Source organism: Cavia porcellus, unplaced genomic scaffold, assembly GCF_034190915.1.
Source record: "Cavia porcellus strain 051 isolate PalLab524CR breed Dunkin Hartley unplaced genomic scaffold, mCavPor4.1 scaffold_2, whole genome shotgun sequence".
NCBI classification, from domain to species: domain Eukaryota; kingdom Metazoa; phylum Chordata; class Mammalia; order Rodentia; family Caviidae; genus Cavia; species Cavia porcellus.
In genome coordinates, this window is record NW_026947485.1 from 119,382,020 (window position 1) to 119,407,048 (window position 25,029).

Consider the following 25,029-nt stretch of genomic DNA (forward strand, 5'->3'; position numbering starts at 1 on the left):
TTCATGGCGCCTCTGTCCCCTTCATTTCCAGGGACATCAACTACGTCACATCGTGGCTGAGCATGGTGGGGCCAGCCGTGGGGCTGAATGTACCTCTGAGTTACGCCAAGGCCAGCTTTCAGGATGAATGAGATGTCCACTGACAAGGTAAAGAAGAGTGTGGAGGTCAAGGTTTGCCGCTGAGAAGGTCACAGTGTCCCTGTTACCCGGAGATCCACCCCTACTACGTGGCAAGTGTTCTTATCATCGCTGGGCTGAGCTCTGGTTTGTTCTTCAGCCCCCAGCAGTGCCCCCTGGTTACTGAGGAAGCATTCCACTTGACGGTTCGTTTTAGTACCAGTGTTCTTGAAGTATTTATTGCTCAGCTAAGCATTCGTCTCTCTTGGCTCTTGCTTTGTCCTTGTTCTCAGATTCTTCTGTTCAGCTCAGTGATCCTGGCAGGAAGAGCTCCCGGAGCTCACCTGGCCAGCTGGGTTCTCAGGAGACCTGCACTGTGCATGGTTCTTGCCACCAATTATTGGCATGGGTTGTCCCGTGGAAGAAAACGCCTGCCGTAACTGACATTCGATATATTAAATGTTTAGAAGAAACCTATCAGGGATACAAATCATTACACAGCAAAAACCTACATCTAATTCAGTACTTCTGTAAACACAGGCTCCATCAGGATACTTAGGGATCGTGCTTTTCCCGGCCAATCACTTCACATTCCTTCTCCAGATAGGGAAACTGATGGAGAAAGGTGCCTGTGTTCATTTTAGTGTAAGATGTATGCAGACTGAAATCCTGGCTTAGCCTGCCCCTGGGTGTGTGCAGTGAGCGGTCCCTGCCTGCAATCCCAGCTTTTCTGGAGGCTGAGGCAGGATTGCAGGTTAGTGTCCTACCTGGGCAATTGCGCAAGATGACGCTTCAAAATAGAAAATAAGAAACAGAGCTGGAGATGGGGCTCAGTGCGAAGGCCCTGGGTCCAATCCCAGTACCTGGAGACAGAGAAAGAATTTACCTGGGCCCGAAAGCTGGTGTGATAAGCATGGCCTCACTTTAATTATTCTCCCACAGCCAAACTCAGGGACAGTAGGTTATTTTTATTTTACTACAAACTATCATATGTGTGTGTACAGATAAAAAGACACTGAATAAAGGAAACATAAACATTTTGTTATATGTGAGATAATGTCTTTTTTGGACTAAGTATGACATGGTAATTAAAAATTTTAAGTGCTTGTATTCTTTGATACTGTGATTTGAGCAACTATTTCCAAGATGATATTATGTAATCTATTAACAGGTGATTTCTTACTGTTATGTTTTTTTTTTTGTAGTTCTGTATTATGTGTAACCTTACACTGCTTTGTTTTGTTTTGTGTTTTTCTCTTTATCCTCTTAAATAAAAAAAAAAATTTTAAGTGCTATAGGAAATACTGTCACCAATGGTAATAAAACAGTGGTCATTTTATCCCTCTCCTGTGAAACCCACAGCCCCACTGGACTGTTTGAGAGATTTTGAGCAAGTGTTCGGATCCCTGAGACTCATTTTCTTACCCTGTTAAAACCTGCAGGACACATCCATGTCCTGTCAGGGGCTGGAGTGCAGCCCAGACTCCCACTGTGATGCATGCCCTGAGTGGTGACTGTGACAGTCACGGCAGGCAGATCTGTCCTTGGGCACCGCAGGACAGAAATGGGGGTCTGAGTTGGCTGTTGCTCTTACAAGCCCCCCAGCACAATGGTCCTCACAGCAGCGGACGTGGATGAGACCCTGGTCCGGGGGTCACAGGTGGAAGGGGTCACAAGATCAGGGTGAGGATCTCCTCCTGGCCACTGCAGCCTCCTCGAGCCCAGGTGCAGGGTGGGCACACAGGTTGGGGGCAGAGGCGGGTGAGGGTTAACTCAAACTGCTAGAAAAGCCAGGTGGAAACTTTTTTGTTTTATCTTTTTAGACAGGATCTCACTATGCGATTCATGCTGGCCTTGGGCTCACTTTGTAGTCCAGGCTGTTCTCGAATTTGCAGAATCCACCTGCCTCAACCTCCTGAGTGCTGGGATTACAGGAGTGTGCCACCACATCTGGCCAGATGGGAATTTTAAAATGCTGAGTGCACATCTCTGCTTGGCCCCAGCTGCTAACATGCTTGTGGGGCGACTGTATGTTCACCGCTTAACGTCTTCTCAGCACCCAGGGACGCTGGCCAGGGACAGCGCACCCCCTCCCCCCAAGGAAACTGATTTCCACAGCCCTTTCCTCCAGCCCTGTCATTGCTAGGGTAAAATACAAACACAGACTTAAGGAACGTGCCACCCGCAGGTGGCGCTGGCCTGGAAGTCCTAGCTACCCTTCCCCTGCAGAGGCTTCAGGAGTAGTTTCAGATCCTCTGTCAATCTGCGGCCAGTTCTGCTTACTTAAAGTTTGTTTTTGTTTTTATTTTTTGTTTTTCCCTCTCTCTGCTTGATGAAGACCTAAACCTCGTCAGTGTCCTCAGTGGCAGTGTGAAGGTCCTGCCTGGGGGCTCTGGGGACCTCCTTCCCCAGAGAGCTCTGCCTCCTCAGGAAACTGCACTTTCAGGATTTCTTCTTTGGGTGTTTGGTTGATGAGAAGTTTGCTGTTTTAAAAATGCAGTTCGCCTCGCAGGCCGGAGCCCTGTGACAAACCCGGGTTCTCTCCACCCTTGCTTCCCATCCCATGGGTGGAGCTGGCTATGGGCAGCTTGGGCTGTGCTGTCTGAGCAGAATGGCCTCAGACTTTTGTGGACATCGAGTTCTCCACTCAGCACTGGGACACCAGCCGCCAGGGCCAATTTGTCCCCACCCTGTCTCCTTTCCTTACTGTTCTCTAAAATGACGCCCACAAAACAACATAAATCTGAATGTGCTGCACAGAAAACTCAGTGGGGTCGGGGACAGAGGACAATAGGCTTGCTCCCGAGGACCTGGCCTCACCCCTTGACAATCCCTCACTCTTACAAGCCTGTTGTTACACTGGTTCCCCACAGCTTTGTGTCCTATTATTCCCCACGAGGCTCCAGGAGCTCCCTGTGTTTTCCACACTAGTCTTGAACTCACTATGGAGCCCAGGCTGGCCTCAAACTCACTGTGACCCTCCTGCATCAGCCTCCCAGTGCTGGGATGCCAGGCCTAACCACTATACCAGGCTCCTTTCTGCCCAAAGCCATCTTGAATCCCACTGGCCAGCTGCCTGTTCTTCAGTGTACCCGGTCATCATGAGCCTGAAACTGTCCCTCCAAGGTGCCAGACTTGACCTGAGCTGCAGGCTTAGGAACGAGTGCACAGCCAGCTGTGCCCATGCAGTACTTGGGACTGGGTGGGGCAAATATGTATGTGCACCAGAATGTGTGGAAGCACGTTCAAATGCAGTCACCTTGCTGGCTTAGGACTCCTACTTTCTTTAAAGAGCAGACCACATTGCACATGGTAAGAGTGTGGTGTTATTTTGTGAAACTTTGGCTTCCGCCATAGTCATTGGTCACAGGACAGTGGGGATGTATTCTGAGACAAGCCTGGCATAAGCCAGTTTGCCATTGTGCAGACACCGTAGCGTACTTGCACAAACCCTCGTGGTCAGCCCCTGCATGCCCGGGCTAAAGGTGTACACTGTTGTCTGTGTGACCTGTCCCGGGCAAGCTGAGACATGGATGTGCAGCCTGCCTGCTGTGGAGTGTGTGAGCACAGTAAAAGGCCCCCTGTTATGCACCCCACTTAGACTCCTCCCCGCCCGCAGAGCACACTCATCCTGTCATTCTCGCCGCTTTCTACAGCAGCTCTGAAGTCCTCCCATGAGTGTCCATAGTCATCTTGCCTGACTGCCTCCATGTCCTGAATCTATTCGAAATGTTTCCCTCTCAAGGTCACTTTGACTTTGGGGAGGAGCCAGGAATTGCAGGGTACCTGTGCAGTGGACGAGGGCACACTTTGAGTTTTAGGAGCCTGATTTTCTATTGGATAATGCTTGGCACGGCATTCACGGTATTTTTGATCATGCCTCATCAAGACTCTCAGGACAGAGGACATACAGGGCTGCTGCAGTATGAGTCAAGGATGACAGGACGAGTGTGTTGGAAGTGAGGGGAACACTGTGAGGAGGACTCCCAGCACTGCATCTTTCACTGTGTGACGTTTAGACTTATACATTCGCCTTCTGCTTTGCTCACCCCTGTCTTGGTTTTTTTTTTTTTTTTTTTGTCTTTTTCCTTTTTATCGGTACCAGGGATTGAACTCACGACTGCCTGCTTGCAAGGCAGGCGCTTATGCCACTGAGCTAAATCCCCAGCCCCCAACTCACCCCTGTCTTGTGGAACTGTGCCTGTGTGTGCAGAGGGGCTGCACAGTGATGAGTAGAGATCTAAAACCTAGTGTACTAATCAGCTCCCTGGGACGCTGAGACCCCCAGTTCTCCCCTTATCCCAGCTTCAGTTGCTGAGAGCCCCTCCAAGAAGGAATGAGAAGAACCTAGCTACCCTTGTGCCCTGGCATGGGCTACTTTTATGGGCACATGCATCTCCAAGACAGCCCCTGTGGGTTTCTGTAGAGCTCATCTGTAGGAGAGTTTCACATTTTTATTCTTAAATTTGTCAGTGTTCTCTAAAGCAGCACAGTGATGTCAAGCCTTTTCCCATTGTCAGTAGCGACATCTAGTGGTCCTGTCCCAAGTATGCTGTATTCTAGACCTGGAATCTAAGTACAGAGATTTTAGGATCAAGTCCCATTTTATAATTTATTAATTTATTGAAAATGAATTGGAAATTCACATGCGATCTGTTCAAGATAATGCCACTTAGTAAATAAATCCCATAGCTCTGCTGGTCCCCATTCTGCAGACAGCAGGGACCAAACGTGTGTTCCTTGGGGAGAGCACCCCTATCCTTTGAGAGGATGTCTTCCTCCAGTACACACAGCAGACCGGGATGTACAATCTCCCGAGGCTCCTGCAGAGGGTTCAGAGGAAGGGTCCCCAGCCCCTCTCCTGTTAGTGAGAGATGATGGCTAACGGATGTTCTACATAGCCGCCCAGAGGGAGTGGATTTCCATCTCCACACACCAACATGGGCTGTTGTGGTTGTGTGTGGATGTACCCCAAGCCTCACGCAGTCATGGGGACGGTCTCTTCAGAGGCTGAATGTAGAGTCTGATTGATTCCTGCTCCAATGCTGGGAATAAGGGTGTGAGTGCTACAGCCGCCCTAGGGCGTGTAGCCTGCAAACAGTTTATGGGATGGGAGGAGGCTTGGCCCTTCCCTTGCTGCTTTTGCTGTCTTCCGATACCAGAACTGTTGCTCCCCTGCCATGTTCCACCCTGTCCCAGAGCCAGCCGAGTATGGACTGAAACCTCTACAAGCTGTGAGCTGCGTAAACCTTTCCTCCCTTAACACTGGGTGTCAGAAATTTTGTCTCAGCAAGGAGAGAAAAGTAACTAAGACATGGACCAATCCAATGAATACATTATCCAGTTAGACAAAGCATAAAAACTAGACATCAGTGGTAGGCTGTGGTTTGAATATGTCTCCCAAAAAGGTATATGTTGAAAGTTAAATCACTGCCAAAACAACATTGAGAGGGCGGCTGGGAAGGAGGGTTGGTTATGTTTGTGGGGGCCAAAGCTCCATCCTGTGACTGCTGTGTCACTTTTGCTCACCTGCTGTGTCACTTTTGCTCACCTGCTGTGTCCCATCAGGGAACCTCACAATATCCCATGCTGCCAAGCTCTAGAGTACCCAAGCTTGAGAACCATGAGTCAATAAATTCCTGGTCATTGTGTACACATAGGCATACGTGGGTGAATCTATACATACAAGATATAATCATGTGATATAACACATTATACACTGTATAGATACTGCACAGGATGTGTGTGATGGATTCTGAAATACTTGTGTGCGTGTAATGGGCCTGCTAGGCAAACACTGTACCACCGAGCAAGTGACCCCGGCCTCCTCCTCATTATAACTCCCAGTGTGGGGCACCCTGGCACAGCAAGGCAAAAGAGACCAGGCAGCTTGGTGTCACTCCTGTCAAAGTGCCGACGCACCCAGCATGAGAAGTTGGAGGAAGCACCCAGCCTGCGGAGGGAGCCCCTGCCGGTGGCTCAGAGTAAGGACTTGGATGGAGGCCATCTGAGGAGACGGGCTCTTCCCATAAGGCTGCAGGGATTTCCGCAGATGATCCCCCACCTCACTGCAGCTAAAGTGGGATGGTTTTCCTTGTACTTACTTAAACACTGCATTAGGATCTTTCTGTGTCAGTTTTGAGTTTCTGTTTTCATTAGTCCATGTCTGCAGCCCATCATGAGTTGGTGTGTGGAATTCACACAGCCCATCCTTTTTAGTGCCCCCCGCCCCGCTCTTGGTCCCCATCCCCTTTGCAAAAGATCTATCTCCCTGTTTCCTACTATCTGTCTTTTATTTTGCTCTTTAACTCATACAAGAGAAACCCCTGACTATGGCTTCATACTTTTACATTTTCCATTTGCAGTAATGTTGGCAACACTTCCCCATATTGTTTGCAAATACAATGTAAAATGATTGTGACTCCTTCTCTGTGGAAATAGAACCATGCGAATCTGTGGTTGCCTACTCCCAAGTCCTCCCTGTGCAGGAGCCCTGCTCCCTGGCCCTTGCTGGCAACCAGCCTGAAGCCAGCCTAGTGACCGGGGCTCTGCAGGGTTCAAGGAGCCCTGGATGCCAGAAGCTTACAGCTACTGAGCAGGGGTGCTCCTGTGATGGAGGCCTGCGTGCACACATCATTTCTTTCCAGATTTCTTGTCACTAAGGTCACTAAGGTAATTGAAGGTCAAACAGATCAAAGACTGCCGAGTCCCTTGCCCTGTTCATCAGCCAGGCTGTACCGGTTTGCACTCGCAGCGGCCATCTGTGCCTCAACACTGTTTTCAGTTTTTGAAAATAATTCTGTTTTACTCTGCCTTTCTGTGAGAATCGAACGTTTCCCCGTCTTGTCTCGTTTGCTAAACTTTGCCCAGAATCTCTGCTATGTTGCTTCCCAGAGGTGACTGCCCCTTGGGAGCTTGTTTAGTTCCCTCCTGGCTTACCCTGGAGCTCTCCCAGGACGTCACCTGACCTTGTCACAGCCCACAGCTCACCAACAATGAGGTCTGATACAGCAAACCGGTAGGGACCATGTCATGTCAGGAATTATGACAGAGACCTTCAGACACTCATGAGGATAGACCAAATGGCGCACTGCACCACCATGAACCTGTGCATCAGAATCAGCAACCACAAGGTTTCTCCTGGCTATTTCATTGAATCCTTCCTTGTTTTGTTCGCCCAAAGAGGTCTAGGCCAAGCGCAGGCAGCTGTCCTCGGCTTCTCCAGGTGCGGACTGAATGCCTCTATGGGATCCCTTGTAGCATTTTATTCCTTTGGTATCCGGCGGAAATGTCCTTAGATTTTGGTCTCTGCTTTTATCCTCTGGTCTCTCCTCTGTTCGCTCTTAGTCCCCTTTGGCCAGTGCCCTCTGGGATGACCGTCAGTGGGTGTGCAGGTGCAGACGTGCATGCCGCAGGCCCTGTGAATTGCTCCGTGCCTGCAGTTTGTCCCCCAGAGGTCCCTGAGGAACCTTGGCACCAGGGAAGAGGCCTGGGGAGCCTAATTAGATCGGGGCTGCTGCCTCTTGAATGCATGAGCGCCAGCTGGGCCAGGCTGGACTGTGAGAAGTCAGTCTTGAGTTTCCAGAGTGCCCCTTCTGCATGCCCTCGCCCTGGTGAACCCCGCCCTCCCGGCCAGGCCCAGCCTGAGTGGTTCCTGTTTCTGTACTGAGCTCTGCACTTCAGAACTGTGCACTGAATATAGCACTGCACCATACGGAGTGTGTGGCCTGGGGCCACACCGCCCACGGAGCCTCAGCGACCCTGCATCGTGTGAACAGCTGCCCTGGCCTAGCCTCAACTGGAGTCAGAGCAGGAAATCGTGGCACATGTGACCAGACCCGCTCATGGCTGCACTCATTAAACAGTAGCTGGTCAGGATCCCCTCTGAAAAGCAAACAAAATGAGTTTTTAGAAATTTGCAGTCTGTGTGTTTAGTACCCACACAAACAAGTAATCAGAACGTGCTGCATATGATTTTAGGAGGTTTCTGGAACCCTACAAATCCATCCATGGGACAAAACCTAGAGCAAGAATCTGAGTCAGCTCAGTGTAGTGGTGTACCTCTAACTCCAGGTACCCAGGAAGATGAGGTAGGAGGACTCTAAGTTCAGTGGATACAGCTTAGGGGTAGAGTGCTTCCCCAGAATACACGAGGCCTTGAACTCAATCCCTAGCACAGAATGAGAGACAGACAGACAGAGAGACAAACTAGGCCAATAAATCCTAATCACAGTGGCTTTCTCCACTGCCCACACACATACACACCATGCACACATAACAAGGTGGGGAGTGGCTGAGACTAGAGACCAATCCCATGTGCAGGGCTGGAGCACGGCTTGGTGTGAAGAACACAGAGCACCCAAGAGGAGCCATGTGAAGAAGCCAGTCCAGCTCCCAGAATGCAGAAAGCCCGAGGCTGTCAAACACAGAGATTGCTAGGCAGAGGCGTGTTGGTGATGTGAACCTGCCAGATGTATAAATAACTGTGCTGCGTCCTGGGCCAGTTCCTCTTCTCCCATCTGTGGAGAGGGCACCACTGACCTCAGCTTTCTGTTTTCCTACTTTTGCCTTTATTTCTTCATCCTCTACCATCCTTCATCCTGAGGATTTTGGGAGCTGCACTCGACATGGTGGTACACATTACACACCACACACAGGAGAGAGGAGGAGAGGCTTAGGGATGAGGAAATGGGCTTCATTATAAACACAAGGCAATGTGTGAGCTACACAGAGAATCAAGTCAACTGCTGCCCTCAGCATGGAGAAGCCCAGAGGGACACTGTGACCTCTTAGTACACTTGGGCAAGGGGCAGTGGTCATTGGGACTCTAACATGAAGGGACACACACACACACACACACACACACACACACAGAATAGGACCCTGAAGCCATTAGACTGTTCAGGAAAAACACCTTTATTACAAATTCACAAAGCTGGTGGAGAGAAGAATGTGACAGAGCCATCTATTTCATCATCACTGTTTCCAAAGCAAGTGTTCATGGGCAAAGTGTGGTTAAACAGTAGCAGTTCTTAGTGTCCTCAGCTGTGACCGGAACAAAGCACTATTAAAATGTGCCTGTCTCAGTTCACCACCATCCAGAGTTAAGCATCAGCTGCTTGCTAAGAGGGGTTAGGAAGCACTGGCCTATCTTCAGAGCACACGAACGCATTATGCTCGTCCAGAGGGTTTCCTGGGGCCTTGGTCTCCCTGGGTGACATTGCTACTTGAGGCACAACTTGGCACCACACACAGAAGGCGTAAGTGACCCTCTGGACATGGTGGTGGCTGTGTGTCACCCGTGGGAAATGTGACTGTCGCCCAGGTTCCTCTCCAGTGTGTCACTCTAGGAGATGATTTTTTTCCCTTTGACACAATTAACCTATGCTGAAGAACACTTAGTTGTTTAATGATCCTGTGCTTGGCTCTAGACCTCCTCAGTGACATTACCATGGCAACTAAGGAGTTCAAAATCTCCTTTTTCCTCAGACTCACAACAAGCACCCAAAAAGCCCTTTGCCAAAGACAGGGATTGTGCTGGAAACCGGAGCTGGACAGGATAAAGATTACCAAGTGGCTCTTAGTGAAACTTTATGGTAATTTGTAATCTTGATCGCTTTCCTTGACTTTGTACAAGACCAATAAAGAAGTGTGAGCCACTCTGACAACCTTCAAACTGCCTCCAGAAATATTTACGATATATATCCTGACCTGTATGAGAAGGGGACACAGCTCACTAGGCATCAAGATACACACACACATTTGTGCTACGTCAAGTTAGAATTGTGTCTCAGCTCACAAGAGAAAGAAGTCGCATCCACCTGAAGCACTGCGGGAACGGAAGTGTAGCTTTTCCTGGAACGTCGCTATTTCTATATTTGAGGATTTCAGTATTTCCATAAATGCACATGAACATCTTATTAATTATACCACGCCTCTTTTCTTCACAAAACACAAAACAGAATCACTTAATAAATATCCAGCATAAATTTATGGCTGGCATTGTGTACTGCTTTGCAATAGGGCAGCTTTCTGACAGAAACAATTTCATTTAAAGGACAAATGATGGTTGTGATCATGCCAATTATTTGAGCTATTTATTTATTTATTTATTTATTTATTGTTGGTACCTAGAACTGAACTCAGGACCTGGCGCTTGACAGGCAGGCACTTGTGCCACTGAGATATACCCCCTGCCTCTTGTGCGAATTACTTTAAAAATATTTGAAATAGAAAGGGTGGAGGGAGGAGGGCTGCTGAGTTGGAGAGGAGAGGGCTGGCCAAGATCAGCGCTCTCCAGCAGGGGGCGGCTCCCTAAGAATGACTTGAGTTTGCTACCCCAGTTTCTCTGTGGAAAATAGGGCTGTTTCCCAGGAGACTGGTGGTTCCTGCTGCCTCACACACGCCCTGGGGATTTCGAGTCCCCTGCTTGGGAACTCCAGGACCAAGTGATACCCAGGTTCTTACTGTTCTAGTAATTTCTGGTTTGTTTGACCTTTCTAGGCAAACAGAGTTAATACAGATGAATTAACAGACTAAATTTTCTACCCCTTCACCACAATGCAGAACTGAAGATGCACAGGAGGAAGAAAAATACTATCCAGGCTTCACCCAGCTCCCCCAAATGTCAGTACCTTTTATAACTGGGCTATGTTTTCAAAACTAGAAAACAGACGTCAGTTCGACCAACGCTGTTAATGAGTCTTTAACAGTTTTGCGCAGTTTTCTCCTCCTGTCCCCCCCCACACCCATCTGCTTTCCTCCAGCTGGCTTCTTCTGTGTAGTGCTAGGAAATCCCATCACAAGCACTGTGTGAACCCAAACAGGAGCTGGCCAGAACCATTCCATCACTGCTGTAACCCCGGTCCTGATCCCCACCCATTTTGGGGCAGGGTCTCCTAGATAGCCCAAGATGGTCTTGGACTTGTGATCTTCCTGCTTCAGCCTCCAGGATGCTGGGGTCTAAATGCCATCACAGCTGACTGCTGCCCCCATCTTTAATTCCTGCTGCCTATGCATCTCTGCTCTGCGGCTGCTGTCATCTCGGGGTTATATCATGCAGCCACACAGGATGTCACCTTTCTGGTTTGTTTTTCCTCAGCATGCTACTCTTGAAGCTGATACTGGTGACGTTTTTTTTCCGTTTCTGGCTAGGTAGTGTTCCATGTGTACACGTGCTAGCCATCCACTGAACCAGAGGGTGTTCATGGACCTTGGCTGTTACAAATGGACAGTGTGACCTATGGTCACAGGTTGTGACTGGTCCGGTCATTTTTAAGGACCTTTTTAGTGACTCCAGTCCCTTTGCATTTCAACGTGCAGCTCAGATGCTGGATTTCACCTCCTTCACTCACAGATGAGCAAGCACCTTGCACCTCAGCCTCCTTAGCCTCACTGGCTATGCACAGGCAGCTGGCCACCGTTAAGCCAGGCAGCACTGCTGCTCATACACAGGGACTCGCTTAGTCCCTAGGTACTGGAGGGGGGAGAAGTCTCAAGTCCGAGCTGCTCTGAGGAAGAAGCCAGGGACTAGGCCTGACAGTCTCTTCAAATACACAAAATGCTGAGCTCTTCCAGCAAACCAACAGTGTTTATTCATGTAGCCAGCAGGAGTCTCTGCTCCCAGAAATTAGAAAGCCAATAGCCAGGTTTTCTCCATGGAGATTCTGCATCATGTGTGGACAGCGAAAGGCCCACAGAGCCACCACTAACTGTCCAAACCCATCATCTAACCACTTTCCCAGCTTTCACTGCACTTAAAAGCATCTCAGGCACTGACAGGCCTGAAGGCAGCTGTTACCTGGCTCCTTTGCTCTTAAATCTTCACCTCTATGCTGCCACCTGCTGGGGGTACAGCTCCATCATGAAACCTCCCAAGGCCCATTCCTACTTTACACAATGCAGGTTACAGACTCCGCTGCCCCTGACATCTTTAAGTACTTGAAAATTACAAGAACAATTTGAGGAAATTTCTTTTTGTCAGTCTCAGGAAGATGGATCTGAGAATATGCATACCGAGGATACCCAGGCTGAAGGATCCCTGCCCAATGTAACTGGAACTGCAGAAGTATCTGAGAGAGTGTTTTTAAAACAGTAGGGCCTGGGGATTTATCTCAGTGGACTAAGTGCCTACCTGTCCAGAGTGAGGTTGTTGAGTTCAACCCCTGGCACCTCTCAAAACCAACACACTGGAACACTATACGTTTACTCCAGATTGGTAAATTTCAAGTGGAATCTGAGGGTCCTCTTCAAGGGTTGCTAATCTTCATACTGAAATACCTGTTCTTCACATCTCCTCAATACAGTATCTGGTGATGGTGTGGAAGGAAATACAATGCAAAACATTTTTGGAATATGAAAATTTATTACTAATGTCTTCTCATTATCAAAATTTTATGATCTTGGTCTCTCCTTCTTGCCTTTGTAGAGAGCCAGAAGAGAGACATTGGCTACTTTAACAACCTTAAAGCGGACTCCAGGAATGTCACCAACGGCATGACCTTTTCGACCAAATCCAGCGACTAGAACTTCATCATTTTCCTGAAATAAAATATTAAGCTTATTTCTGGCATCAGTGGCAGTCACATACACACAAAAATCACTCAGCCATACAAGGAAGTGCCCATTTATCAGAAAACAAAGTAACAAGGTAAGGAGACCCCAGGACAAAGCACATGAAGTCTGATTTCCTGGAAACGCTTACCTCGATGAAGTTCAAGCAACCATCATTGGGGACGAAGGCTGTGATCTTCTTCCCGTTCTTGATCAGCTGGACCCTGACGCACTTCCTGATGGCGGAATTAGGCTGCTTGGCCTCAACACCCCTGAAACATGGGCAACAGAGAGGTGAGCAGGCCTCCTGAAAAGGTGTGAGACAGCATGCAAAGAACTGGAAGCCCTTTCCACCTGATCAAACCTTCCGAGTCTCGAGGTTTCCATCAACTTTTCCCTTCCTCTGAGATCCATTATCAAAATGGTGGGGGATTTTAGCTACTTCACAATTTCAACCACAGCTAGAATGTACACATTTGATGACAACCATGCCATAAGCCGTCACAGAACCATATAATATCACCATTTTGAAAATAAAAAATCAAATAGGGCTGGAGCTACAGCTCAGTGGCCTGAGTGCCTGGCCAGCAGGTGCACGTCCTGAGTTTGATTCCCAGTACCCACCCACAATCTATCAAATACTGGCATATTCAAATTCAAATAAAAGAACCACTTGGCCACAGAAAACAGTGGACAACGATGTACTTATAAACAGTTCTTACACAACAAACGCTCATTTATGCACCTCACTGCCCCACTGTTACCATCTTTGCCCATTCCTGTAAGGTCAATGCTGAACTCTAAAATCTTGGTTATCTAACTTACTAATTCTGTCATCTTTTACATGCAAATGTCACTCTACAATCTTGGCTCACAAATGCCCACATGAACAACCACCTCCCTCCTTTCAAAGAATAAGTTTAAATCAGACATAGTGGTGCAAGTCTGAATTCCCTGCGCTCTATAGGCTGAGGCAGGAGGATATTAAGTTTAAACCCAAGTTGGGCAACTTAGTGAGACCGCCTCAAAATGTAAAAAGGTAACATTTTAAAAAGGGGGGCTAGGACACTGGTCAGTGTGAAAGCCTTGGCCAGATCCCCAGCGTGGCAACAACCTAACCAAACCACCACCCAGAAATTCAGCAAGTGCACTTGCTTCGAGTGCCCCAAGGGAACACCCCTCGCAGGCAGCCGGGCCTTTCACTTACACTTTTTCCAGCACGATTCCCTTGGCGTGGGAGGCCCCTCCGAAAGGGTTAGCTTTCAGGGCTGTGCCCAGGTGGGCCTTCTTGTACTGCTTATCGTGCCACTTCTGGTCCCGCCGGTGACTGCGGAGCTTCCGGGCAGTACGCAGCCCGCGGCACTTGCCTAAGGAAACAAAGCCACTGCAGCTGCTTCGCCCGGCCACACCAGCCTCCCCCGGACGAATGTCTCAATTCACGGCCTCGCTGGGTGGGCAGCTCAAGACTGGCGGGCACTAGCGTCGGAGGCCCGCACGGCCTGCGCGGGTGCTGGAGACCGGACCCCGCCGCCACGCTAGAGCCTCGCCGTCCGCGTGCGTCCTCCGCGCCGGGCTGCGCGGCCGCGGTCTTGCCTGGAAGTCCCCGCTCGTAGGTCTCCTCGTGGAGCCCGCCCCCCGCCCCATTCCCAGGTGCCTGCCCACTCCCGGGACCCCAAGGGGCCGCTTCCGCCCCTCAGCGCAGCCCCGCATAGCTTACCCATCCTGCCGGTGCGAGAGTCGGAGCAAAAGAACGACAGGGCCCGGGAAGGACCCACAAGCCACCGCGACAAGCCCCGCCCCGCCCGAAGGTCCCCCACAGGGCTGTCTTGTAGCGCCTGTCCCGAGGGTAGTGCCTCGTTCGAAAACAACACTCTTGAGCACCATTTTCCTGTGCTAAAACTCTGAGTCTCATTTCACTAGTATAAGAGTCAGAAATGTCTTGATTGTATCTCTTTTTCTTTTTCAGGTGAATGCCGGGGACAGGATATATATGAACTACTAGTCCCAGAAGTCTTTGCGCCACACGCTAAGTACGCAGGCGCTATGAGGAAGCCCGGGCCTCAGAGCCTGGTGAGGGCAAGGAGGTGGGGACTTGTAGGGAACTGTGGCAGAACTGATTCCGCGTCCCTTGATCTGAATAGAACGTGGGATATTGGGCTTCTGAGCTTAAAGTTAGCGCGCGGGCATTGCAGCGCCATAAAGTGTAAAGTGTAGTGAGGCAGCGTAGTGTAGAAATTATAGACCCAGACTTTGGGGTCGGACTGGGCTTTTAAGCTCGGAAGCTGCTCTTTCCAGGTTGTGCGCCCTTGGATGACTCCTTTAATCAGCTCTTAAGTCCCGCCTCTCCTGAACGGGGGAGTAGAGTTTTCTGGGTGGTACTTTTTAAAGTGACTTCGCTGTGCACTGGAGAGATCGGAGTTTGTGTTTCTACCAGGTTTATCCATATGTATATTTCAGGGTAGTCGGGAGGATCATTTTGCACCATAGCAGTTGCGGTGAAGAAAGCAGAGTAGGTGCTCGTAACTGAGCTACAGGATGTGAGGAATTAAGAAGAGAGCTCCATGGGAAGAGGAAATAACCATGCGTACTCGTATCAATTCCCAGGATGAATGCAAATATGCGCCGGAAACATGTATAATAAAAGCTAAAAGAATAGGTCTGTGAGAATCACATTACAGATGAGTGTCTAGACAAGCCAGTCAAATGGATTACAGGACACAGAGCATGGAAGCTCAGTGAGGAGCAGTGGGGTGTTGTTGGAGGCTGAGAGTCGCACAGAGAATATGGGGCGTCCTGTGGGCCATGGCAAAGGCCCTCTGCCGGTTCCGTCGTGAACTGGTGGCCTCTGGTGACCAACCGAGTGCCATCCTAAGTGAGCATAGGAGTGAACAAAATAGGATTGATGTTTCTGTGGCATTACTTTGGCTCTCGTGAGGAGAAAAGCGTGAATCCTGAGGCCTTTCAGGACGGTATTATATTTGCAAAGCGGAGATAATGACTCAGACCCTCACAGGAGGTGGGAAAAAAATGACGAATTAGTTAATACTGTTTTGTGGTGGAGCCACCAGGCGTTTCTAAAGTTAGTTTTCACCCCCTAACCTGAGCACTTGGTGACTTGTGTTACCAGCCGAGTGGGAAGTACTGGAAGGGAAAGAGGAATTCTGCTTTGAGATGCTTTTTAGACATCCCTGCATATACAGTGGGTCGCTGGCCATGGGGCCAGAGGTTCAGCAAAGTCATCACTGGATAGTCCTGTTGGAAACCAAGGCTCGGAGTGAGATCCTCCAGAGAAATGCTGCGTGATCCCACTTAGGTGTGGAATCAAAAAAATTGGTATTCCCAGAAGCAGAGCATCTGTGGGGGTCTTCAGGAGTTGAGGGAATTCAAGATTTGTTGGCTAAACGATACAAAATTTTAGTTAGAAGGGATAAATTCGAGTGTTCTGTATAACATGGAGAGTATACTTAATAGTCTTATACATGAAAATCATAGAGTGGATTTCAAATGTTCCTACCACAAGAAAGTATATTAATTAGCTTCATTTAGCCATACTGTACTGTATATATTTGAAAACATCTTGTACACTAAATACAGAGTTATAATTGAGCATTTTAAAAGTTTTTTTAAAGAGGAAGCTGCATAAAAACATTTTCTCAAATTAAATTGGATTACTGTCTTCCCTTAAAAACAGCTCCTGATGGATTAAGGGCTGAGATATCCAGCGCAGAACCAGGTTTCAAGCTGTGCTGGACTGGGCAGATGGATACCTCACCTCCACTGTGGCACTGTGGCAGTGATAGCAGCAGTGCCTGCTCCTCCGGCCCCTGGTGAGGAGGAGGTGAGAGCCCCAGCCAGATTGCACTGTGGGGTGGCCCCTAACACGGAGAAGCTGGACTGCTAGTCCCTGAGTAGTTATGTAGGAATCTCTTGTAGAAATATGCTTGGGTTACATTTTTAAACACATACACACTAAAAATCGGTTGGTTGTTTTTTTGGGTACTGCAGTTGAACCCAGGGTCCTTACTGTTATATCCCCAGGCATATTTTTGTTTTCATTTCTTGAGACAGGGTCTGGCTCAGTTCCTAAATTGTCCAGGCTGGAATCAAACATCCAAATCTGTTTCAGCCTGCCAGAAGGCAGCGATTAGAGGTACACACCATAAAATTTTAAATTTTAAATCAAGTATCATATTTTATGTCTTGATGATCCTGAACTTTCAGTATAGCATTCTTTCTGTTAGTATATTCTCCCACCTGGGTAAGAATATTCAAGGCAGACTAATTAATACCTTGTAAGTTTCACACATGGATTTGAGAATAGGAATCTCACAGTGTAACTGAGAATAGCTCATCTTGTGACTGGAGGATAAGGCAGTGACAAAAATGCAAAGTGAATATCTTGCCACTGAAGAGGTAAATTGTCGCTGGCCTGACACAGCAGCTGCCTGCTCAGATTACCGAGGAGTCTCTATTAAGAATGGTGAAGAATGTAAAGTTTTACCCACTTGTAAACTAACGAATTAGCCTGCCACTTTGTTTTTTCCAGGACTAGGAATTGAACTCAGGGCCTTCACACTGAGCTATATCTCCTGCTCTTTGTTGTTGTTCTTGTTGTTTTTGAGGCAGAGTCTCCCCCCCAGACTAAATTGCCCAGCTTAGGCCTCAACTTGATGATCCTCTTGCCTCAGCCTCCCAGAAGTTCTGCCAATTTTACAATCCAGGCCAAAGACATGAGACTTCTGGATCAGAGACAGGACTTTATTGCTTACCATGTAGGGAGCTGCATGACCATGGACCCACCTGTGTCCGTCCTACTGCCCAGCAAGCGGTGCAGGAGGGTACTAATGGGTGCTGTGTACACAAGGGGTTTATGCCAGGAGAAAAGCTCTGTGCTTGAAAAACCCTGGTCTCCCACTCTGGAGGGAAACACTTTATTTTCCAGGATGATGAATAGAGCTTTCATTTCCACAGAAGATACTATTTGTACCGGCAGGGCTTTGGGATGTATAGGCAGAAAGTGTATTCATTCTGAAGCAAAGGACAGAATTGATTTAGCTTTACAATCGAACATTTTCTTCGAGACTGGTCTAACCAGAGTGTGGTTTCTGTCCATGGCTCTCAGAGCATAGAAGGGAGAGAAACCCTCCAGGCCATGCATGCAGTGATCCACCTCCTCCATCCTTTCCCTACCTCCTAATCACCTTCCAAAAGCCCTGCCTTTGAGCACATGAGGCTTGGGGGGACATCCAGATATAAAGCATAACACTTTGATACAGGTTTTTGCTACTGGTAGTGTAAGAGAGCCTTTACTAGCAGGCTTTGCTCAAAGATACATTTAGTGTGGCCAGAGGGCCATGAAGTAGGAAGAGAAAGTTGAGGGCCAGAGGCAGCCTTGGGGGACTGTGTCCATCACAGAGAAAAGCAGAGTGCCACTACATTCCAGAAATGCCCCCCCCAACAGTTGTAGGATCTCCTCCCCTACAGAGGCAGAAATCGGAGTTTCAATTCAGTGAAATAAAACTCACTCTGACAACATATGTTGCATAATGCTGCCAGCTACTTGAGGCTGAAATTCACCAGGACATTTACCTTCAAAGGCAGCACCATATATAACTACGTGGTGGCAAATCGAAAATACACTTTTCTAAATATAAATTTGGAAACTTTAACTTAAAAACCATTGAAGTAAATTTTAAAACTCACACACATGTGAGCACATTATTCCAGCATCTACTAAAGGACCACATGTAGGAACTGATTACAGACACAGGTGTGTGGTTGTCCTTAAAATCAGTAATAAGTGCTAGAAAAACAAAAGAAGTGATTTTTTTACTATTGTGATTTTGATAATTGAATAAGCCCAGAACCCCTTCATTTCTTATTTTATTTTTTTTCTTTTCTCCAATAATCTTTTTTCTTTCAAGAGAAAAATTTCTTACTTACATAAAGTCTTTTCAGTAGTAGTCTATTAAGACTATTTAATATTTACTTTGATGGTTTCTACATTTATATTTTTCACAATTTACATATTTAAAAGAATAATCTAGAAATAATCCAAATGAGTCATTTTGCTGTGGAATGTGAGAGTCAGAAGAGTCACCCTCGGCTGCCCTGTAGCCACAAGAGCTGCTGGTCCTAACTGAACTCTTGGGTACTATACAGCCGGTCCATCCACCCCATTCTTAAATCTCTCCAGGGGAGGAGACACTAAAGCTTAATACTCCATTGCAGTAAGGAAATTGTCTTTCTTTTCTTATAGCTCAAAGGTCCCTGCCATCAAAGAATCTTATTTTCCTTTGGTTTTCAGCCACGGCAGAGAACACCTGGAGAATAATTGTTAATATGGGTATTAAAATTATAGTTCCCCTGCAGGGATTTTACAAAGAGCATCAAAGAACAGTTTTGTCAATTCCCCCTGGATCCTATGCAGAGGTTTAATCATAATAACAGGATTTTTGAAGGTCAGGCCTGTCTATTACTAAGATTATATAGCAAGGCATTGATTTCTTCTGTTCCACCTTGGAATAGATTCGAAAAGAAATAATCATTGCACTGACCAGGAGCTCATATGAAAAGCTAAGAAATCCTGTTCCTTCTGGATAAAGGAAAAATTGTGTTTAATAATTTAATCGGGTAAAATGAAGCACTCAGCATCCATCACCAGTAGTTATGCAGGGCAAATAATCATAAGTCTGACTCTCCTGCTTCTTTATGCTACTTAAAGCTGTTATTTTAACTCATCACATTTCCATAGCAACTGATGCCTCCGTTTTTATAGCTAAAGCACCAGAGGCCACTTCTAACTCTACTAAATGCTCTACTAGTAATTGTCAGCATTTTTAAGACCTTTGGCCGTTCTTCCTCAAAAGCTAACTTCTGCCCAGTTGGTATAAAGAATTGACCTTGCCCTTGACCTAAACCTCACCGGTGCATCCAACTTCATCAGTCTTTTCTCTTCGATGTGGAAAGGGGGCAGTTCCGAGAGCAGTCATACAAAACTTGGCCTTCATTGGCCTGTGTGGGAAAGTAATTGAGAAGAGGAAAACAAGCAGAAGCCCAGATATTCATTCCCTACCTACCCAGACTAGTCAGGATGGAGGAAAAGCTTAGCGTAGGCGCAAACTGGATTCTGAGTGGCAGAAGATTCCATGAAGCCAGGATTGCCAGATTTAGCTAATGAAAATATAGGGCCTTCAGTTAAACTTAGCTTTCAGAAAAGCAATGAATGGTTAAAAAAATAGAATGTGTCAAATTTTGCACAAGACACTTCTGTTAAAATTGTTTGTTGTGTGTCTGAAATTCAGATTTAACTGAGTCTCTTAGAATTTAATCTGCCAATCCTTCCAAAGACTAATGTTCTTTTGGCCAAACCAGTCTTGTTACTCAAAATTCCAGATAATCTGGAAAACCTCTGGCTGATAAGAAGGGAGATGGAGAGTGGAGGTGAGGGGAAATGAAAGAGCAGAGGGCAGAGAAGGAAGGATGGAAGTCAGGGCGTGGAAGGGCTACTAGAAAGCCTGTGACCTTACAAAAAGTTTTTGTTTTTATATGATACATACAATATAAAAGCAGTACCTACTAGTGAGTTACCACATAATGGTTTGGTACATGTATGCATTGTGGAATTTTAAGTCTGGCTGATTTTGGTGATTTTATAACTGTAAGTTTCCTCCTCATGTCTCTGCACCCCCCAGAACTGCTCTGTTCTCTTCTCCTGATTTCCTGCAGGGGTTCCTCCAGTTACAGGAGGAGGAGACAGTGTGGGGACAGGGACGTTTCCTCAGAACGAGTGCCAGCCTCTCTAGAGTCCACACCTCTGAATGATCACTTCCAAAGAGCACTTTTCGAACCCCAGAACTTTATCATTATAGGGATCAAGGTTTCTAAGGGCTGAAACATGCTGGCACTTCCTTTGGGGAGATTTTTTCTTCAGCATTTTTACTTTTAAAAATATATATAAACATACTGATTTCCATAGTTGACTAGTTTCCATTTCTATTATAGGCAACTAAGTTAAATAAAAATATTACAGCCAGTCAGACAGGACTAGATCCTCCAGGGAGCCAATGAAATAGACAAGATGCCTTGCTACTGTGGGGGAGACAGGCTCCGCTGCTATGGGCCAGACCTTAAATCAAAAGGACCCACATACTTCCTAAGGATAAGCATCAGGGACTGATACTCTACATAGGAATGGATCGCCTTGAAGAAGCCAGGAAGTGCCACTCACCCAATCCCCTACAGGAAAATCCTCGATTCTACATTCATGACCGCTTGCTGCTGTACTCGCTGCTCCACTTGATCCTGATTTAATCAATTTTACCTGAGCAGTTACACTCCTAATCTTATTGGTTGGCGTTGCTCTGTCCCACCTCATGCCCTTCTTGTGATTTATCATTTTTCCCCACCTTGGGCCGGTTCACCTTGTGGTTTTGCTTTGTAAAACCACAAAGGCCCTAGAAAAGACAGAGTCCTTGACACTCACTTAGGATCCCTTTTGTCTCTCTCAAACAGAAGCTTTCTTTCCCCAATAAATTCTGCTTAGGTTAAAAGCAGTTCCTAAAATTCATTCTTTAATTTTTGAGAACACAAACTCGTACCTACTGCAGGTTGGGAGTTTTTTTCCCCTGTATCATTCCCACCAAAATTAAGAAAAGTTCTTTTTCTCCCAATAATGTTGTCAGCATTTGTTATATGATTTCTTGATGATAGCCATTCTATCTGGAAGAAGATGGAATCTCACTGTGGTTTTAAAACTAAAAATAGAGATTCCATTTGACCCATTTACTCCCTTTCTAGGTATCTTCCCAAAACAGTTAAAGATGTCATATGATAGTGACCTACGCATGCTCACGTTTATAGCAGCACAGCTCATGATAGCTAAACCCCAGAAGTGGCCCATATAGCTACCGGATGAGTGAATAAATAAAATGTGATATTTACACATACTGGAATACTACTCTGGAATAAAGATACATTTGTTTCATTTGTAGGGAAAAGGATGCACTTTGCAGATCATAATGTTAAATGAAATCAGACACATAAGCTAAATTATCATATGGCTTCTCTTATATAAGAAACCCAAAGTGTAAATAAAGAGCAAAATAAAAGATAAGACACTAGGAAACAAGGCGATTGATCTTTTTGCAAGAGGAAGGGACCGAGAGGGGGAAGCAGGAGCTGGGAGAGGAGGGAGAAAGGCTGAAGATGGGTCTGCCGTGGCCAGCTCCGCACAGCGAGTGTGGTCCTGCACTGCAAACAGCTACCAATGAAAATGAAAAATTTTCAGTGTTTAAAACAACTCACGTTTTTGTCGTGTTCTGGTTTTGTTGGATTTAGGGAGGGGGTGGTAGCAGAGGCAGTAGGCAAGGAGTGACATCAGTATTCTACATTTATCTAGACACTGACGTAAGGGGACTGCTGAGGCTTTTTATCGTGATCTCATTAAATGCTCACACCAGTTCTGTAAGTATCTCTTTTGTTCCCATTCTGCAGATAAGAAAAAATAACCTGCCGGGTATCGGACATATCCTAAGTCCTGTATCTGGACTTGCTCTCAGCCACACCTGACTCTGAACCCAGCCTCCTTCCCCTGGGGCTCTCTGTAGATGGAGAATCACAAACTAAACAGGAAAGGTGAACGAGGACATGCATGTCTACTTAGGTAAGTGCAAGATTTTTACTGACTTGTTCACCTGAAAGATGTGTGTGAAAAGATACACTTGATAGATTTAATAGCTTCCTGAAAAGCAGTGTTAAGAACCTTAAGAGTTACAGGGCAGTATCAAAACAATGCAGCTGGTCCCAAAAGTACCTACCTGGAAAATACATTTTCTCCAACAATCTACCCCTCAGTGCTCTTCCAATGAATTTAATAATTGAAAATTTAGGTATTGGCTTTGCTTCAAGTCTAAATTAAGCCTTATCAGGTTCCTCCCTATCTCTTCCCCCGCATTTATGTCCTGGGAAAGCTGAATTTTCATTGGTTGGACTTGCTGTCAGTCACATGGCATGAAAAGTCCTGCCTCTGCTGTTTGCATTTTGAGTCAACAGATGTGCTTGGTTGAAGAAACTGATTCATTTCTTGATGGGAAGAAAATTTTTCTTTATTTGTTCAGTTGTTTTTTTATGCATGGGGGTTTCAGTAACTTTGGAGCAGATATTTGCCAGGAAGCATGTAAGGTGAGTACTGTAATTTCGTATCTTTTAATATAACGCGTCAGTGAAGTTCAGTGGAAGTGTGAAATGTTTGCTCTGTAATTCCTTTATGTAGTTGGCCATCTACATTTGTTTATGGCTCAGAATAGAATAAGCAAGGGGAGGCTGTACCGTCAGCTACTGAAATGATTAAACTAGATTTTATCATGAAGAAATTAGAAGTAGAATTTTTAAGAAGCCAGGGTTATTTGTTCAAATACACAAGACACCCTATCTTATGTATCAAAGTGTATGTCTAGTAGTAAATGACTCTGAATCGTTCTTCAGGTTTCTTTTATTTCCAAGTAGGTGTCAGAGTCACCGCTTCTTCTGGCATTATTCTCTGGAATCTCAGAATTTCTATTACCTGCTCCTCCATGAAAAGGTGTTGCATCTCTCTAACGGGTAGCAGGTGTACTTGTGTAGGACACACAGTGTTTACAATTAACAACCAGCATTTCTATTTCTGCTGTCACTTTGGCTTCTTTCCCTGCCACAGAAGAGGGCACGTAGAGATGCCTCTATAAAAAGGAATACTCGCATCTGAATAGCAGTCACATTATGTCCCATCTCCCCGTCACTCACCCTGTGCCGTCTCTGCAGATGCGCCTGGGAGCTTGCTGGGAACCCGGAACACAACAGGACCATCTGGCTGTCCTCGTCTTAAAGAAGCCATAAAAAGCCAGCAGCTGATAAAAGCTAGAAGTAGACACCTTTAAAATTTTTTTCTCCCCTTGTTTCCAAATCAGTTGGTGCTTTTTTTCCTTTCGGTTGGCTTTTAAATAGTAAATGACCCAAATTCCTTAAAGTGGTGAAAGCTTAATAATATTTCCCAGCAGGTGTATATAGGAACAACTGATTTGGGTATTATACTGGCAAAAGGCTTACTAAGGACTCTAAAAACCTCAATTCTTTTTAAAGCAATGCTTAATAGGTTTAAATAATCTTAGATTAAAAAAAAGTAGATCTTGGAATTCATGCAGACAAATGAACATTCAAATCTAATCAGATGCTACATTAACCCACTAGGAGGGCAAAAACCATAGCTATCTTGTGAGTGTTTGTTCAAGATGTGGATCTGGAATTAAAAACATCTTTCGATGCCACACTGCTCTTCAAGATTCTTCAGCCTCCAAGAAGGCTGATTGCATTTGGAGCTTGACATGTTTCAAAAGCTTGGGCAGCTGGGCGGATCACTGTGCTCCCTCAAGATGGGTTCATTCTTGAACCTAAAGAAAATCCTTCCACCTCCCACTTGGGTTTGAGAGTTTGTTTATTAGTTTACTCCCCAATGTAGCATTTAAAAAGTGCTTTGTGTTTTTCAGTAAATATGGTAGGAATGATGCGACCAGGTGCTGGGTCAGTCTGCAGTGACAAGAAGAACAGGGGCGGCCCCTGCCCTCGCAGGGTGGTGTGGTGCTCACCAATCAAATGACAAATCCGTCACCAGTAAATATCGGAATGTGTTGGGAAAGGAAATCCTGGGTGGCAACGAACCCATGAGATGGGATGTGAACCTGGCTGGGAAGTCAGGGACCGTGTTCCAGAGGAAGTGCGGTCTGCACTGTGATCTAGACAGTGTGCAGAGAAAGTCTGGAGGACAGTAGAACATTCTGGAAGAAGACAGCATGAAGCATTCTGGAAGTGAAAAGTGCTATGTGGCTGGAGCAGAGAGGAGGGAAGAGTAGAGACCTGGCAAGGACCGTGGGCAACCCAGGGCTTGGGGGCTGTGTAGGCCCGGGGGAAGAGTGTGGGGTTTTCCTGAGCAGGGCCGTGAAGAAGCCACCTCATGGTCACATCTACCTTCCTTCATACAGGCCTGTGGCCCTGCTGCTCCAAGGCCAAGGCCCTTGGTACCTTTACAGGGATCGTGGAAATCATTTTCACTGGAAAAGTCTGAGTAGGTTGCGTATAAACTTAATTTTCCAAAGTCAGCATTTCTCAGTCTATCCGCAGAGAATATTTTTAACTGGAAAATGTTTATTTCTACTGTAGTTCAGAGGCTGTGCAGTGACAGGAAAAGTGACATGTATCTGTGTGGTCTGAGATTATTGTTTCCTGCAAAATCTCGTTAGTTCAGGTTGAGAGTGTGTGCAAAGCCTGGCTGAATTACAGCTTATTTAAAAAGGAAATGTGACAGCGTTATTTTATGTTCGGGCTGGA

At 46.5% G+C, this 25,029-nt stretch overlaps 3 protein-coding genes across 14 annotated transcripts in view; 2 read left to right on the forward strand and 1 right to left on the reverse strand.

Moving 5' to 3' along the window:
- Nucleotides 1-1,419, forward strand: part of Atg10 (autophagy related 10) — a 232,250-nt gene extending 230,831 nt beyond the window's left edge. For all 6 annotated transcript variants that reach the window (XM_063245285.1, XM_063245290.1, XM_063245288.1 and 3 more), the window contains one exon: nucleotides 32-1,419. In XM_063245285.1, the coding sequence (XP_063101355.1) occupies nucleotides 32-131 (100 nt within the window). In that variant the 3' untranslated portion in view covers nucleotides 132-1,419. The remainder of the gene's footprint in view (nucleotides 1-31) is intronic.
- An 11,042-nt stretch (nucleotides 1,420-12,461) lies between these two features.
- Nucleotides 12,462-14,470, reverse strand: Rps23 (ribosomal protein S23). The gene is made up of 4 exons (XM_003479498.5): nucleotides 14,387-14,470; nucleotides 13,877-14,036; nucleotides 12,821-12,941; nucleotides 12,462-12,657 (listed from the first exon to the last, which is right to left on the reverse strand). The coding sequence occupies exons 1-4, from the start codon at nucleotides 14,388-14,390 to the stop codon at nucleotides 12,511-12,513; spliced, it is 432 nt and encodes a 143-aa protein (XP_003479546.1). The 5' UTR covers nucleotides 14,391-14,470; the 3' UTR covers nucleotides 12,462-12,510.
- A 1,910-nt stretch (nucleotides 14,471-16,380) lies between these two features.
- The window catches only part of LOC100728664 (V-type proton ATPase subunit S1-like protein), a 51,979-nt gene continuing 43,330 nt past the window's right edge, over nucleotides 16,381-25,029 (forward strand). For 5 of the 7 annotated variants that reach the window (XR_010046389.1, XR_010046390.1, XR_010046392.1 and 2 more), the window contains exon 1: nucleotides 22,673-22,851. Coding sequence is in view for 3 of the 7 variants with exons in the window: in XM_063245291.1 (XP_063101361.1) it covers nucleotides 22,757-22,851 (95 nt within the window). In the remaining 4 variants the exon portion in view is untranslated. Of the gene's footprint in view, nucleotides 16,508-22,128; nucleotides 22,334-22,672; nucleotides 22,852-25,029 lie in introns of those variants that run through there. The other 2 variants (XM_063245292.1, XM_063245293.1) reach the window with 2 other exon arrangements.